This window comes from Prionailurus viverrinus, unplaced genomic scaffold (assembly GCF_022837055.1).
Source record: "Prionailurus viverrinus isolate Anna unplaced genomic scaffold, UM_Priviv_1.0 scaffold_49, whole genome shotgun sequence".
NCBI lineage: Eukaryota > Metazoa > Chordata > Mammalia > Carnivora > Felidae > Prionailurus > Prionailurus viverrinus.
Genome location: NW_025927612.1, coordinates 2,298,344 through 2,316,172, shown reverse-complemented (window position 1 = coordinate 2,316,172; position 17,829 = coordinate 2,298,344). Strand labels below are relative to the sequence as shown.

The window sequence follows — 17,829 nt, the reverse complement described above, 5'->3', positions numbered from 1 at the left end:
GAGAGTGGAACCAGCCGGTCGGTGTTCGAGTTTGTGTCCCTGGAGCTCTGATGAGGGATGTGGCCCAGAGATGTATGTTTGAACGAGGCTGGTGTGAACTAAAAACGCAGACAGCGCAGACCTCGCACGTGAGTTTCCGGGAGTCACCCCGAGCAGCAACGGCGCAGAATGGGTGAAAGAGGAGGGCCACACACAGACACAGCAGCCGGCCGCTCACAGGAGGAGGCTCTGTGAGCCCCAGACGATGTCAAAATCAAGACAGAAAGGATTCGCTGAGCAAACGAGCGAGATCTCCTTTTCAGAAGACACAAGGGTTTCAGTGAGCCCGCACCTAATAGGTTGGCATCCGTTCACATGAAGTAAAGACTGATGGAGGCACGAGGAGAAGCTGGCCAACCTACAGTCACAAAGGAACACCTGAGGACCTCCGAGGGATCCAGGGACACACTGGCTAAAAACGCCCCTTGAAACCGTGTGTTGTTTGGAGTAGACCTGTCTCAAGGAGACCAACTGCGGTGGGGCCGAGGTGAGACTGACTTAATGCTCACCTCCCTAGCCTCCCTCCCCCCCCCCTCCCTTCCCAAGGAGCGCTGCATTTCACTGCACTCCAGGGTTTCCAGGACACCCAAGACAGCACGACGTCATGGGAGCAGCTCTGCCAACTCAGGGCCATGACAAATGACTTTCTGTACTGGCTGAGGGCCAGGGGCCAGGGTACTGATAAGGAAGCTCTCCCAGAAAAAGGAGCTGATTTAAGGAGGAAGGAATGAAGATCTGCAAGAAAGTTTACTAACAAAGACCTTCACCTGCCTTCTGCAGCCACTCCCATAGCCATGCACTTTGTTTTTGATTTGGGGGTCCTGAGAACCAGAAGTGAGGTAAGGAGGAGAGACTGGTTAGTCCAATGGGAAATGTGGACCTCTATCCTAGGGCTCCTTCTGTCTGATATTCCCCTTGGAGCTCTGACCACAGGTGGTGAGCACTGAAGGAGGCCAAGGCCAAGAGGCCAAGTCCAGGCCAGTTAATGCTTCTCTGTGCCCTCATGACGGCCAAGCTGCAGCTCTCAGCAAAGATCCCTTCTCACCTCCACCACCTCCCTGAAGGAACTGAGGTTAATGTAGACAAAAATCAGAGGACTGCATTTTGGGAGATATCTAGTCATGCTTCTGTAGTCTTCTCCAGGAACTCAGGAGTTGGCACTGTGTCTCACTCATTATGGCTCCTTCTTCCTTACAGGGGTCAAGCATGTGTTTTTGAGTGAATGTTGATTGATATCCACCAGTTATGGTGACTTTGGGCAATGATATCCCATCTTCTCCCCTACTCACCCAGACATTGTCACTTTTTATCTGTTCTGGCTATCTGACTTCTCATTCAGGAAGCTGTGACTTATTTCATCCCACAGTGGGGTTCAATGTCTGTGCACCAATCCCCTTTGTACTTATCTGTACAGGAAGGAGTGCTTATGCTGTGTATACATTAGAAGACGCTTTTCTTTCCTTTAAAGGTTTATGAGAAGACATAAGACAGAAACTCCCTCCTTCTCTGCCACCAAACCTAACATTTATTTGTATCTGCAACCATCCTATCCTTGCCTCTTCCATCCTCTTACTGGAGGCCACAGGTGTGTCCACAGTGTTCTGGATCCAGTCTCCTCTCATCCCCTTGAGGACTTCAATCTACTACCCCTCTCGCCCCCTACATCTTCACCCTCTCTCTCTTCACATGCCTACTACCTGTGCCGGGCACTGTCTGAGTACTTCACCTTCCTTTAGTCCCCACGAAGGCAGGTCTACCACACCAAGGTCAGGGACCCCGTTGGGAAAAAGTAAGAGCCCTAACTTATGGGATAGGGAGAGCTGGGTGGATGGCCATGAAAGTAGTTAAAGGCCTAGAGGCCAGGAATGGGGTGGGGGAAGATCGTGATGGGGCATGTAATTTGTGGAGGGGAGGTCTTTGTGTCAGAAATGGCCTCCACCTGCCTTCCAGGCAAAATAGTGAATAAAAAACACAATCACCTCCCAGGGTGGCAGAAAGTAGTGCCAATCTTAAAAAGGATGCAGGGGTGATGAGTACTCCATGACTACTCCATGTAGTTCACCATTATGGCCCCCAAAACCAGTCAGGCCCTGGAGAATGACAAACTAAAGCATAATCAATCAAGTAGTAATCCAATTGTAGCCACAGTTCCAGCCACAACAGTTCTTCTGCTAGAGGTGGATTAATGTAGTCTCAGATACATGGTGCGACACTATAAATCTGGTGAATGTTCTCCTACCTATTGTCGTCAAAAGCATTGATCAGAAAGAGTTTGTAGGCATGGAACGGACAACAGCATACTTTTGCAGTTTTGACCTAGGCTGTGTTAGCCCTCAACAGTCTGTCATAATATGGTCAGAAGAATTCTAGATCATCTGGTTGCCCCTCAGAAAATCATACTGATCCACTTATATCCATGATGTCATGCTAACTGGATCAGATGAGCAGGAAGAGGCCAGTACAGTGGATAACCCCAAACACTACATGCCCTGCAGAGGGTAGGAGATAAAGCTTACAAAGATTCACGGGCCTTCTACTTTAGTAAATTTTGAGTTCTGGAGACAGCATGTTCCAACACCAGGGAAGAATGCTCTGGCCCAGATCCCAGGTGACCTGGCCACATTAGTTTGGGGTCCAGAGCAGGAAAAAGTTCCGTTGCAGGTCCAGGCTAGGCCAGCAGCCCTACTGCTCGAGTCCTATGGTACACACGGGACAGAGCACAGGCAAAAGGCACATGCAGGCTGCTCGAGCAGGTGGCCAGACCCTTGTTTCACCCACACTTGCTCCATTGCCACCTCTATCTCACATCCCACCTGTTGCCGTGTGACAGATTCCTGATGATCAGTGTCTAGGAAAGGAAAAAGCCTGAGTCCGTTTAATTCTCATGATACTGCTACAAGAAAGACAGTAGGATTATACCCATTTTGCAGTTGCATAAATGAGGCATGGAGAATGGAAATGAGTTGCTTAAGATTCCAAATATTCCAAATATTCTGCTGTTTCCACTGCCCATTTAAAAAGCAAAGTCGGTTAAGTGTCCCAACTCCTGATTTTGGCTCAGATCACGATCTCACAGTTCATGAGTTTGAGGCCTGTGCCTACATTGGGCCTGTGCTGACAACGCGGGGCCTGCTTGGGATTCTCTCTCTCTCTCCTTCTCTCTCTCTCCCTCTGCCACTCCCCCACTCAAGCTTTCATGCATTCTCTCTCAAAATAAATAAATACACTTAAAAATTTTTTTAATTAAAAAAAAAAACCGTGGTCTAGCTGTTATGAGTCACCATTTAGCACTCAGCAGGGAATGGCCTGTTCAGAAAACACATGTCTATGTATGTATGCATGTATGTGTGCATGGAAGTCATGCGGGAGTGAAAATACACACGTTAAGTTTATGGCAAAGGATGGAGTCTCAGATGATGATTGATACAATAAACACACAAACATAAGGACAAAAAAGGTCATTTAAACCCACAGAAAAGATACACTGACCTGTGTAAGATATGGAATATCTTTCTGGTCAACTCCGACTTCCTGAATTCACAAACGTAAACATTAAAACCGGGAGAGGCAACAAAGAAAAGTAAGTATCAGACCAATGTGCACACAAAAGAGAAAATACCGCTAGAGCATGAATGCCTTGCTGGGCTAGTGCCTAGTTGATCAAGCAAACCATGTCAAGCTAAAGTATGCCTTATATTCATCCTAAGGATAAACCTATAAAAGAAAAGACTTGCCAGATAGTGAATTTTTGCTCTTCTGGAAAGAGCCAGATTGCATTTTGGGTATTATACACATGTGTTCTCATTTGTCAAGTACTCAGAGATCAGCTGCTATGCATATTGTTGTGGTTTTGGCTTTGGGTTTTTTTTTTTTCCCCTGCTTTGGTTTTCAGAAGTTCAACTAGTTATCCTGCGTGGGTTCTGAATGTCAGGGCAAACGTGGGGGTCACCTCCTATGTTTGCTTCTTCAGCTCATCACTGACCTGTGCTACCTACTGTCCACTGCCTGGAAAGATGTCTATCACGTGAATTTGGCCCAGTGTTGGAGTTGTTTCCGGTGGGAGGATAAGCTTGGTAACACTTATCCTCATGGCTACAAACAAAAATCCTTGAACTACCTAATTTTAGTGTATAGTTTTACTGTTTACAAAATAGTTAAAATTCTACCAACTTCTGTGTGTGTGCGTGTGCGTGTGCATGTGCGTGTGTAGTGGGGAGGGGGGGTCCCATTATACCAGATACTAAACTGATACAGAAACCAGCAGAAAAGCCATGGATAGGAACAGATTTCTGTACCTCTGCTACTTTCAGGAACTCTGCCAACCTGGTTGTTCTTGCAAGGAACTTGGTGCAAATATCCAAGCTTTCCTTGCACTGGCTTTTCCTCATATCAAAATACTTGTCTAAAAACGAAAAACAAATTTATCACGAAAGAGCCGATATCACAGCCAATTTCCAGTTACACTCCACTCTGATCATTCTTTCTTAAGCTGAATCTGTATATGATTTTAACTTGTTCAAAAACAATTCTAGTTTTAACCCAGTTATTTTCTGTCTTGGCCAGCAGCAACACTGGTCGATCCATATAAGCAACAGATTTTTATGAAGTAAGTACCACATGCCAAACACTAATGCTGGGAAGATACAGATAGTTTAGTTTAATTTCTCTAACTTTCAGTCTGTAATCTTATTTACTAACATCACAATCGGAAGCTTTCTGAGGGAAGGGGCTGTGTTTCCTATTCTTTTATAACTGTACAAATGTACTGGATACTTCTTCACTGTAAGAAAAATCTCAAATTCTCATCAATGAAACTTGGAGAACACTTCGTATGAAATAGATCATTCATTAGGACTAAATTAGGGCAGAAACTTCTTGGAAAGCATAAGAAGTATATGCTTGTATATAATAATAACAATTGTTATAGGCTATATCTTCCTAGTAAAGTCAAAATGGTGTGATATGACCTTGGTGGAGTGGGCCTTAATGTGTAATGTATAAATATGGCAATCCATGTTGATTCCCTGGTAAATTTCCCAGAAATATCAATTAGCACTTATATAACAACTATAAAGTTCTGTGGCTAATTAGTCAAGTAATTTTTATCCAAAAAAAGCAATATAATGTCTCATTATTTAAAACTATATATGACCTTGAAAGGATCTTCTATTTTGAATCTAAAACAAATATGAGTCTAAATGTAGACATAAAAGGTTTTTAACAGTTTATATATTTTTAAGCAATGTTTATTCCTTAGCCTACCTAGCAGATTAAGGATCCCCTCATTATAGGCTGCAAAGAGGCGAAGAGAATCCTTAAAGAGAAGCATGAAAGCAGCATGGATTATACCATTCGTTAACTGGTCAGGATTTGCCTGGAAATTAAATCAAAGACTAATCAGTTACCACCACAGTTTAAAATAATTCCTTCTCCCACCTACTGGTAAACAATGCCATTTACCAATATGTTCAAAAAGGATTTATAAAGCTCTTACATTAAAATTAAGAAGAGCATCAAACTGAATTTGAATAACTGGAAGAGTGTTTAGCAGCTGTTTTGTATCCATAGTTCTCATCATACCATCCATCCTGTAAAAGAGAAGAGAGATTCATAATATCAATTATTAAGAGTTTGAGAAGCACAGTGACATCAGCATCGCAAAATAAAGCTGTGTTTTTAGCCAACTACATATCAGAACACTTACGTATTTCAGTATTTCTTGCTTACAAACGAATGATATTTACTGACCCTCTCCTGGCTTTGGTGATGTCAGATGTGATCAGTCTATATGCGAGTGACTTCTCATTCAAGTACCTGCTATATCGCCTGATGAAGGTTGACATAGCATAGCCTAAAAATGAAATATTTTATCATTTCCAGTGTAATCAACATTAACCATTTACAATGTATGTCAATAAATGCCGAGACTTCTCATTCCACATTCATCCATATACCTCTATGATGTCTTTGAAGCACAAAAGCTAGAATGGACCTTATTAATGATCTAGTCCAATATTCCTCACACTTTCTGCTAAAGGTTATTTCTTATTTCCTCAAAGCCTTGAAATCACCTCAGGATGTAGTGTTGATAGTGACATTTCTGAATCGAGGAAGTAATTGAACTTTATCAGGTTTTTTTTTTTTCACATTTCTACACAACCATTGGAAATTCTTAGCATTTTCCTGAAACTCCCCATCCCATTGTCACCATCTGTCCCCAGCCCTGCCCATGTTTTAACCAGGCATAGTTTTCAAAACAGAGCTCCCCCCGTCTTGCCACATGGAAATATTTCCATCAAAAAATCATCTTACCTTCTAGCGCGCTTTTATCCAGGAAGTTGTGTAAAGTGAACAAAGAGCTTCTAGATGCAAGATGCTGGATAAAACGCTGTCAAATGTACCAAATTATAAAATTAGCTTCTGTCCACAAGTAGAGCTCTTTAACGAGTTTATCATTGTGGATGCATCTTTAACACAATTCTATCATATAGCTTCTATCTATTTCAGGAGCGCTGATTAAGGTGAACGTGGTCACATCCTGGGCTGCGCAGCCTAAGAATATGCAGTGCTGCCAACTCTCCCAACGAAACAAGGGCTTAGACGTTGCAGCTCATGCGAATACACGCTCTTTTCCACCAGGACTTTCTATCTAGCCATTCCCTCCTTTCTGAGTTTGAGAAGTTTTACTTAATTCCAGAATGATTTTAATAGTGAATATTAAACTTTTTAATAACTTAATTTTCAGAAAAATATAATCTGATACATCTGTGGACCTCACTACCCAGAGATGATAACTGCTAACTTTTTCACAGAACTGCCTCAAGTCTATTTCAAAAATAAGAAGAAGTATATTATAAAGTAAAAAGTGCCCTTTGCCCATCCCCAAGTTCCATTTCCTTTTCCTCCCTGGAAGTAACGAGTATCATAGTTTTAATCTTTATAGTCTATTTTCTTTATAATTTCAGATATATTTGTCCCAAGGGTAAATATTAAGTATTTTGAAATTTGCATAAATAATATTATATTTAAATATCATTCTGCAACCTACTTCCTCTCTGAGCATGGTTTTTCAGATCTAGCCTTGTTGGTATACATCCACTTAATTTTATAAACACCTCATTTTAGTTATCTGTGCCGTACTGATAGAAATTTACCTAATTTCTACTTTTCAATTATTATAAATATGCTACGAAAAGTGGATTTGCTGGGTCACTGGACTTGGCATTTTCAATTTTACTAAACACGTCTCAATGCTCTCCTCCCCACAGTCACAAACTGTAGCAACTAATATTTATATATCATCCACTGATGCTGTCACACGTTTAAAATGTTGCTTATCTGAGCATGTTCTCAGATGGTCATCAGCCATTCTGATTTCCTTTTCTATGAACCCTCTGTTCATTTGTCTTGGGAACTATTCCACTGTAGTGCCTTTTTCTTACTGATAATGTATTCTGATTATTAATCTTTTGTCTGTAATGTATATGTTGGAAATACCTGAGTCCAACTTTATGGCATCTTCCCTGCTCAAATGTCATAAACATATTCTTCCACATTTTCTTTAATTTTAAATGTTAGTTTTTTGCATGCATAGACATTTCATTCATGTGGAATGTATTTTCGTATATTAGGGTAAGATAGAGATCTCGTTCTATTTTTTCCATAGGTTGTTATTTCTACCAAAAGGCTTTATTTTAAATTCTATACTTTCCCCCACATTTTTAGTGCCACCAAGCTCTGATAGAAGTATATGGTTCTACTTCCAAGCTCTTTATTATGTTCCATGTAGATATGTTCCTTTTTTATCAATACCACACTGTATAATTAGTCACTTTATAGTGTTTCAAGATCCAGTCAATCTGTAAATCCTAACTTTTTAACGCAAAGCTTACTGAGACAAAATGTTAAAGTAGAATAAGTAATTTCACGTTAAAGAACAATGTCAGTTCTGTAAAATACAAAGAGTGTTTGTATGTGGGGAGAGGTGGACCGGTGTTGCAAAGTAAAAGATAGCAAGCCTTGACAAACCAAGAATATTTTGCCATTGGGTACTGACAGTCCTTTGAGCTAACAGGAAGGAAATGATTACCCACTGAATACACAGCACGCTCACCTCATTTCCATGAACCATGAGGTGATGCACAGTGACCAGGGCTTTAAACACTACCACCCAGCTGCTGCTCCTGGCCTTCTCAGAAAGAACATCAGCCAGATGTTTAACACTCATATTTGTTTCGTTTACGTATTGTATTAGATCTGAATTAAAAGACAGTGACAAGCATTAAAACGCGGACTGAGAAATACCTTTTGAAACCAAAATTGGTAACTTTAACTTAAATACAGATGCAATCAAATCTCAGAAATCACAACGGGAATAATCCAAAACATTTTCTTCATTACAGGTATTGCAATTTGTACTGATACGTGTTACGTGATAGTTAATGCCTGTCTACTCTCTTGTTCTGTATACTTGATGAGGGTAGGGACTGTGTCCATTTTGGTCACCAGACCTTCCCAAGACCCAGCACAGTAGTTGGCATACATACAATGGGTTATGGTAAATACTCATTAAGTGAATGAATAGGACTCAAGAAGGTAACATACCAGATGTCATACAGGCAGTCAAGTGGCAGGGCTGGTATTTGAAATCACATTTGTTTGACCAAGATGCTAACTATTACATCATACTGCCTTTTTTGAGAAAAGCGACATTATGTGAAGGTTCAGTCAGGAGCTCTCCTTGTAGTGTCACCCCGTGTTAACCCTCTTGTTTGCATGCTATAACCTTTTATTGCTCATTCTCTTTAAAGAAATTTTTAAAGTAAACTCTACCTCCAACATGGGCCTCAAACTCATGACCCCGAGATCAAGAGTCACATGCTCCACTGACTGAGCAAGCCAGGTGCCCTTATTTCTTGTTCTTGAGTCCACTTCCACATAAATTTATCCCTACTTTACTAAAACAACTTCCCAATTTCCTGCTCTGGGTTGTAAGCATTCATACAACCCCTCAAAAGCTAATTTTCATCACTTCATTTTTCCATTCAGCAACAGGCAAAGATTCCCTACTTTCTGTCAGTTCAAAATCGTCTTTGGGGCGCCTGGGTAACTCAGTCGGTTAGGAGTCTGACTCTTAATCTAAGCTCAGGTCATGATCTCATGGTTTGTGGGATCAGGCCCCGCATTGGGTTCTGTGCTGAAAGCATGGATCCTGCTTCGGATACTGCCTCTCTGCCCTTCCCCTGCTGGTTATCTCTGTGTCTCTCTCTGTTTCTCTCTCTCTCTCAATATAAATAAACTTAAAAAAATCCTCTTTCATTTCAAAACTGTCTATAAACTATCATTATAAAACAATTTCATCTCTAGCACTTAATCATTAAGCAGCACGGTAACAGGCATAGCACCAGGATCCATACTGAGAAGGGTGCTTAACAAATACGCTAGGTGAGCAACAGGCTGACCTTAACTGTAGACCCAGCCAGATTCATTTATTCAAGAATATACACTACATTCCAGTGGCTATGCCATGTTTAAGGTTATGAAGAATGAGCTTCTCTCACATTGTTCTCTAAGTCTGCTCCATTCCTCTTTCTGTGAAGTTTCCTCTGCAAGGTTTTTGTTTCTCCTTCCCCATGATTTCAGCCTTTGGACTGAACCTTCAGGATATCATGGTACTGACTCAAGTGCCCCCTTTGGTTCCATGCATCTTTCACATAGATAACCATTATTCATCCTTTAGGTCTTGAGAAGCAAATTTTGGCACATATGCATCAACATCCAGGGATGTATTATATATTTTGCTCCAGAATCTCCTATGGGGCCTGCCCAGAATACTATTAAGCTATTAAGCATGTATGTGTGTGTGTGTGTGTGTGTGTGTACATGTAAATAATCTGTTTCACTTAGTGAAGTGTCAGTTGCTGTAATACATGCAGATTATCATGATGGTAAGTTAAAAATTCAGAAAGCAAATACATACTAAATCAATGGAGAGTTTTTAAAGCAAAACAGCAAAATAAAGAGGTGATCAAAAGAGTGAGCTGGCTATGACGTTCTCAAAAGCAGCGGGATTTATGTATACTCGCAATAGCATGCATTGTTTATGAAGTCAGTGCTCAATGTGAACTCAAACAGTAGCGGGTAGGGCTAGCCTGGGAGTCTATTCTGTCTCTAAGCAACAGATTCTGTCACCTGGAAACATTCATGGGAGCACAAAAAATGTTGCAGTGGACATTGTAAAGCCTATCCATTGACCTTGGGTCAGGACTGCTCACGGGATGATCTGCTCTGCAAACTTTCCCTCCTTTATTTCAGAAGCCTTTGCTGAAAGTAATGATTTATAAGGGGGCCTGGGCGGACTTTGGAAGTGAGACCCTTTTCCTAAGCCTGGCTTTTATTATGCCACCGCTTTGTGTGTCCTAAGTTATTGGAGTAACTTGTAAATAGTTCAGAGTTTGGAGTTAAAAAGGCCAGTGGCTCCCTTCTAGGCTCACTCCAAGATGACTAGGGGTGAGAATTCCATCTCCTCCCAAACCTCCCGCAGGAAAAGGGGGCTGGTAGGAGGGGAGTGGGGTGCCCATGACGTTAGAGGCACCTGGGCCTCCGGGCCGTCTGCGCCAGGACTGCAACTCACCTGCCAGGTGTTTCGGCTCGGGTTCTGTGGGCTTGTCGGTGGTAGCCCCGAGGGCAGCCTTGGACGCAAAAGACCCCATGGTGCGTCACGGACCGCCGGCCACGAGGGTGATGGGTGCGGTGTCCGGTCCCTCCTCTTCCGGGCCAGCGGACTGAGCCAGGACCGGCACTGCAAGCAAAGGGCGGAGCACCTGAGGTGACGGAAGAAAGGCCCGGCTGTGCGGCTAGCCTTCACTTGGTAACCTTTCCTCTTTGCAGCCTGACGCACACCTGCAGCATCATGAGGTGGGGTTTGAAGCTGCGAGGCACCGGTCACATGACAATACTTTGGAAACCCTTGATGTGGCATTCTTAGGGAGGCTCCAGTCACATATTTTGGAGGCTGCTTCCCACCTGAGGACATGTCCTCCGCCCCTTCGCCCAGCATCAGACATATAAGTCCGTAGGGTTGTTCGTACTGTCCCTTCATTACACTTTTCAAATGTACGGAATCCGTACTGATGTTGCCACTGTCCTGCCTTATATTGGTAAGTCTTCTCTGTTCTTTTTCTTCATGGTTCTGGGCAGAGAGCTATCAACTTTCATGATCTCGAAGACCCAACTTGTGGTAGGGTAGATAACCTATTTCAGATTCCTCTTTATAATATTAGCAGTTAGGCTTAAGTACTGCCTTTCTTCTCAAAGAACACATTTCTTGATTTCAATCTTTTAAACTTTGTTGACATTTGATTTATGAAACAGAATATGCTCTCCCAAGATCAGTGTTCTCTATACTATCAGTGTTCTCTATTGGGTGCAATGTTCCAGTCAAATGTGTAACATAGTTCCTGATACTGTATCACAAGTGATTGGAGACATCTCCTTCCCTGACCATGCTTCAAATGGGAGACTTTCTCTTCATGTCTCTTCAAGTTCAATAACCTTTTCTTCTTTCTTCTGCATTCTAATCTTCTGCTAATCTCATCCAGGACAGGCTGCATTTCGAATATTGTATTTTTCATCCCTGGAAATTCCATTTGGTTCTTTTTATATCATCCATTGCTCTCCTCATTAGGATCACATTGTCCTTTAAACCCTTGAGGATATTCATAATAGTTATATTGGTTATTTTAAGATGCTTGTCTGCTAGTTCTTTCATCTTTCATAATTCTAGCTGTTTCTGTTGACTTTTTTTCCTTGTGCATGAGTCACATTTTTCTGCTTCTCCCTATGCCTAGCAATTTTGTATGAATGCCAGACACTGTTACTTTTACTTTGTTGAGTCCTCTATTTTGATGTATTCCATTAAAGAATGTTGAGGTTTGTTTAGATCAATCGGTCATATGTTAATTCTGTGTTGAACTTTTTGTGAGAAATTGCCAAACTATTTTCCACAGTGGCTGAACAATTTCACAACCCCATGAGCAATGTATGAGGGCTCTAATTTCTCCACATTTGTTTGATTTCAGCCATCCTACTGTGTGGGAAGTGGTAACTCTTTCAGGTTTCATTTGCATTTCCCTGATGACTAATGATTTAGAGAATTTCTTTCATGTACTTTACCGGGAATTTGTGTATCTCCTTTGGGGAAATGTCTATTCAGATCCTTTGCCCATTTTTAAATTGAGTTATTTATCTTTTTTAAGTTTTATTGAGGTCTGATTAACAAAAATTATGTATATATTTAGGTTGTACAATGTCATGTTTTCTTTTAAGGTGTATAACATGAGGATTTATTTATTACATTTATATTATTCTTAAGAGTTTATTATAAACTAGTTTCACAGGCCACAAAGAAGAAAAAGGACTAGTACAGCCTTACAGGAAACAGGCAGGGGGTTGAGGAGGGCCAGTGTGGGTCTAGGGCCTTGGTGGGTGCATTCTGGGGGGAGAGGGCCCTGAAAGGGAAACCAGACAATCCCGTGAGACTCAGAGAACAACGGCATAACAAACAGATCTGTGGCAATGTGGCCCTGGAGCACTGGGCCCATGCCTATGTGGAGCAATTTCCATAACTCTGTGGCCAAGGGTCAAAGAAGGCCTCAAACCCCTGGAAGAAGGGGGCTGCATCCCTGATGGGAGCATGCCAATTGGAGTTCCTCGTCCAGAAGGGGATCCCCATTGGGGAACCCATGGGAGGCCTCATGACAGGTGGTGGGCCCATCGTGCCTGCAGGGGGTGCCCTCAGCCCATAGGTGTGAAGGACCCCCACAGCCAGGTAGATATTGGGTTGGGGCCCCTCCAGTTCTGACTGTGGCAGTAGCTGCAGCGGCTGCCACAGTGCCTCTTCCTTGCCGGGTCGTCACTTGTTGGGATGGCCCTCAGACTGGCCCAGCAAGTCCTACCGGAGTGTAGGGCATCAGAACACCAGTGGGAATTCCTCTGCCCAGAGCTCTCCCTATCCCTGGGTCCCTGGCAGCTCCAGCAAGTGATAGTCGTGCAATGCCAGTATCTTTGGGAGTAGACCCGTCTACTGTCATTGACACTAGCTTCTCTCCCCAAAGTAGCACCAGACCGAGGACTCACTTCTCTTCTCTTTCTGCTTGTTTTGAGTTCTTTGGCTAGATCTTCCTGAATTCTTCACAGTCACAGAAGATCAAATTCATAAGCTGGCCGAAAGCCTTGAAGTCTTGAACGTGCTAATGAAGATATGGCCATCTTGCGGGATGTACCTCACCCTGTAGTCAGTGTGCTGCAGTTGTGATAGCTCCAATTCCGGCTCAATTCCCTCAGCACAGCCCAGATCACACCACTGCTCCTGCAAGTGTGGCCATGGATAAAATGGGATCTGGTAAAAGCTACTTTCCATCCTGGCGCTGGGCTCTTGAGTTCCACGTGAGGATTTAATATATGTATACACCGTGAAATGATTACCACAATCAAGTTACACATCCATCACCTCACATACTTACAGTTTTTCTGTGTGTATGGCAAGAACACTTAAGATCTACTCTTTCGGCAAATTTCAAGTGTACTATAAAATTTTATCAACTATGGTCACCATGACGTACGTTAACTAATCTCTCTCATAACTGAAAGTTTGTACCCTTTAACCAACTTCTTCCCATTTTCCCCCCTCCTCAGCCCCTAGCAACTGCCATCATTCTACTCTCTGGTTATATGAGTTCAGCGTTTTCAGGTTCCACATATAAATGAGATCATGCATTAGTTGGATTTCTGTGTATGGCTTATTTCACTTAGCATAATGTTCTCCAGGTTCATCCATTTTGTCACAAATGGCATCATTTCCTTCTTTCTTATGGCTAACTAATATTCCATTGTATATACACCACATTTTCTTGATCGATTCATCCATCAATAGACACTTATATTGTTTCCACATCTTGGCTATTAGTAATAATGCTGCAATAAACATGGGAATGCATACATCTCTTTGAGATCCTGATTGCATTTTCTATGGATATATACCCAAAAGTGGGATTGCTGCTGAATCATTCAGTAGTCTATTCTTAATTTTTTGAAGAATCTCCATACTGTTTTCCATAATGGCTATATCAATTTATATTCCCATTAACAGTGTGCAGGTGTTCTCTTTTATCCACACCCTCACCAATACTTGTTACCTCTTGTCTTTTAAAGATTTTTTTAAGTTTAAATGCTACACCCAGAACCCAACGTGGGGCTCAAATTCATGACCCCAAGACCAAGAGTCACATGCTCCACCAACTGAGCCAGCCAGGTGCCCCATCTCTTGTCTTTTTACCTCACAAGTGTGAGGTGATATTTTGTGGTTTTGGTTTGCATTGTCTGGCTTTTCATACACATGTTGACAATTGTATGTCTTCTCTGGAAAAATATTCATTCAAGTCCTTTGCCCATTTTTAATGCTTTTATTTTATTTATTTTTTTTTAAATTTACTTATTTATTTTTTAATTTACATCCAAGTTAGCATATAGTGCTATAATGATTTTAGGAGTAGACGCCAATGATTCATCCCGTATGTATAACACCCAGTGCTCATCCCAACAAGTGTCTTCCTTAATGCCCCTTGCCCATTTAGCCCATCCCCCCACCAAGCCTCCTCCAGCAACCCTCAGTTTGTTCTCTGTATTTAAGAGTCTCTTATGGTTTGCCCCCCCTCCCTGTTTTTATATTATTTTGGCTTCCCTTCCCTTATGTTCATCTGTTTTGTATCTTAAATTCCTCATATGAGTGCAGTCATATGATATTTGTCTTTGGCTTAATTTCCCTTAGCATAATACCCTCTAGGTCCATCCATGTAATTCCAAATGGCAAGATTTCATTCTTTTTGACTGCCGGGTAATATTCCAATGTATATACATACCACGTCTTCTTTATCCATTCATCCATCGATGGACATTTGTCCTTTGCCCATTTTTTAACAGATTATTTGTTTTGGTTTGTTTTGTTTGCTACTGTTTTATTAGTTCCTTATATATTTTGGATACTAACTTCCTATCAGATATATGATTTGCAAATAGTTTCTTACATTCTATTGGTTGAATTTTCATTTTGATGGTTTCCACTGCTGTACAGAAGCTTTTTAGCTTGATATAGTCCCACTTGTTTATTTTTGCTGTTTTTTCTGTGCTTTTGCTATCATATCCAACAAATCATTACCAAGACCAATGTAAAGGAACTTTTTCCCTGTGTTTTCTCTTAGGAGTTTCAGGTCTTATTTTTAAGTCTTTACTCCATTTCAACTTAATTTCTTTTTTTTAATGTTTACTTTTTGAGAGAGAGAGAGCACGTGCATGTGCATGTGCATGAGTGGGGGAGGGGCAGAGAGGGAGAAAGAGAATCTGAAGACTTCACACTCAGCGAAAAGTCCGATGTGGGGCTCCACCTCACAACTGTGAGATCATGACCTGAGCCGTAATCAGGAGTCGGACACTCAACGGAGTGAGCTCTCCAGGCGCTCCTCCATTTCAAGTTAGTTTCTGTGTATTGTGCAATATAAGGGTCTATTTTCACTCTTTAGCTTATGTATATCCAGTTTTCCCAACACCATTTATTTAAAAGCCTATCATTTCCCAAATGTGTATTTTTGGTGCCCTTGTCAAAGATTAGTTGACCCTGTATGTACAGGTTTACTCCTGTGTTCTTTATTCTATTCTATTGGTCTATGTGTCTGTTTTTATGCCAGTACCATAGTGTTTTGATTGCTACAGTTTTGTAATATCATTTGAGCAAAGCCTCCAGCTTTGTTCTTCTTGCTCAGGACTGCTTTGGCAATCCCAAATAGGGAATCTTTTGTGGTTCCTTAGGAGTTTTAGGATTTTTTTTTCTTTTTTTGTGTGAAAAATACTGTAAGAATTTTGATACGGATTGCATTGAATCTGTAGATCACTTTAGGTCGTACAGACATTTTAATGATATTAATTCTTCCAGTCTGTGAACACAGGATATGTTTCCATTTATTTGTATCTTCTTCAAATTCTTTGATCAGTGTCTTGCCATTTTCAGTGTACAGATCTTTCACTTCCTTGGTTAAATTTATTCCTAAATATTTTTGATGCTATTGTATATGGGAACGTTTTTAATTTTTTTTTTCAGATAGTTCATTGCTAATATATAGAAACACAACTTATTTTGTATGTTGGTTTTGTATCCTGCAACTTTACAGAATTTGTTTATTTAAAATTTTTTTTGGTGAAGTCTTTAGGTTTTTCTACATATAAGACCATGTCATCTGCAAACAGAGTTAATTTGACTTCTTTTTTTACAATTTGGATGCCTTTCTTTTTCTTGCCTAATTGCTCTCTCTAGGACTACCAGTGTTATCTTAAATAAAAGTGGTGAGAGTGGGCACCCTTCTTTTATTTCTGATCTTTGAGAAAAAGCTTTAAGCTTTTCACCATTGAGGATGATGTTAGATATGGGCTTGTGGAATATGGCTTTTATTATGTTGAGTTACATTTCTTCCATACTAATTTGTTGAGTTTTTATCATGAAAATATGTTGGATTTTGCAAAATGCTTTTAATGCACTTATTGAGGTGATCATATGATTTGTGTCCTTCATTTTGTTAATGTGGAATATCACAGTGGTTGGTTTGTGGATGTTAAACCATCCTTGCATCCCTGGGATATATCCCGTTTGATCATGGTATACGATCCTTTTATGGTGCTGTTGAATTGGATTTGCTGGTATTTTGTTGAGAAATTTTACATCTTTTTCATCACGGATATTGGCCTATAATTTCCTTTTATTGTGTGTTCTTATCTGGCTTTGGTATGAAGGTAATGCTGGCCTTATTAAATGAATTTGGATGTGGTCCCTCCTCTTCAATTTTTTGGAAAAGTTTGAGAAAGACTGCTACAAATTCTTCATTAAATGTTTTGTAGAATTCACCCATGCACAGTTTTAAGCCATTTGGGTGGGGGGTGGGGTGCACAACTGTAGCAGCCCAGTACTGGAAACTATCATTAGATGACTGAGGCTCGGGCCCAGTGCCGTACAGACATAAGGCAGGGAATTTGGTTTGTAAATGTGTTGATTCCCTGGAAAGGTACTTCCCATTGAAAGAAAGTGTTTAATTTTGAGTTTGGGAGGGGGTGAGAGACCCAGCCTGGCCTTAAGTGAGCTGATCCATCTTTGGACTAGGCCCAGGCATCTTCAGGAACCTCAGTGTACCGAAGGCCTCAAGGAAAGGGAAGCGGTACTAATGAAAAAGAACTTGTAGAAACAGGAGTGCTTCAGGCTGTAGACTGCATGCTGAGTAGCTTCCTTAATGGCTCCTGTTTCTATCAGCTCCTCCATCAAGACAGTGATCTCCCATTTCTCTTGCCCTGGCATCCTACACTGCTTCCATTTTTCCACACCACTGTGGGCACTCACCCCACCACCGCTGTTCTGATTGTGGAACCTCCCTCACAACCTGAAGAGGTGTGAAACATTCTCAAAACACCTAGTCCCATGGCACATTCAGCAGTATCAGCCATAAACACAGAGTATCAAGAAGGTCCATCAACTAAAACAGAATAGGAATTAGCTTCAAGGACCTCAGTGGTGTGACCACAGTCAGCTGACTGCACTGAAATAACAACACTGTAACCCATAAAGGTCTTCCCAGTAGCCCAAGAAGGGATCAAAAGTCTGATGCTTTACCATAGAACAAATGGGCCAGTTTTTGGCAGGAGTTCCAGGGTTGGTTTTTTTTCCTTTCTTTCTTTTAAATCAGGGTCATAAAGTTC

General features: G+C 41.3%; 1 protein-coding gene and 1 pseudogene across 1 annotated transcript in view; both read right to left on the bottom strand.

Annotated features, from left to right (window-relative positions):
• LOC125159411 (phosphatidylinositol-binding clathrin assembly protein-like) overlaps positions 1–10,751 on the bottom strand; it is a 32,473-nt gene extending 21,722 nt beyond the window's left edge. The window contains exons 1-8 of the mRNA XM_047847746.1: positions 10,673–10,751; positions 8,153–8,295; positions 6,352–6,427; positions 5,788–5,890; positions 5,534–5,627; positions 5,302–5,413; positions 4,335–4,441; positions 3,529–3,570 (exon numbers count right to left, since the gene is read on the bottom strand). Coding sequence (XP_047703702.1) covers positions 3,529–3,570; positions 4,335–4,441; positions 5,302–5,413; positions 5,534–5,627; positions 5,788–5,890; positions 6,352–6,427; positions 8,153–8,295; positions 10,673–10,751 — 756 coding nt within the window. The remainder of the gene's footprint in view (positions 1–3,528; positions 3,571–4,334; positions 4,442–5,301; positions 5,414–5,533; positions 5,628–5,787; positions 5,891–6,351; positions 6,428–8,152; positions 8,296–10,672) is intronic.
• Positions 10,752–12,579: 1,828 nt separating this feature from the next.
• LOC125159410 (small nuclear ribonucleoprotein-associated protein B-like) lies at positions 12,580–13,459 on the bottom strand (annotated as a pseudogene).
• Between the last annotated feature and the right edge of the window lie 4,370 nt (positions 13,460–17,829).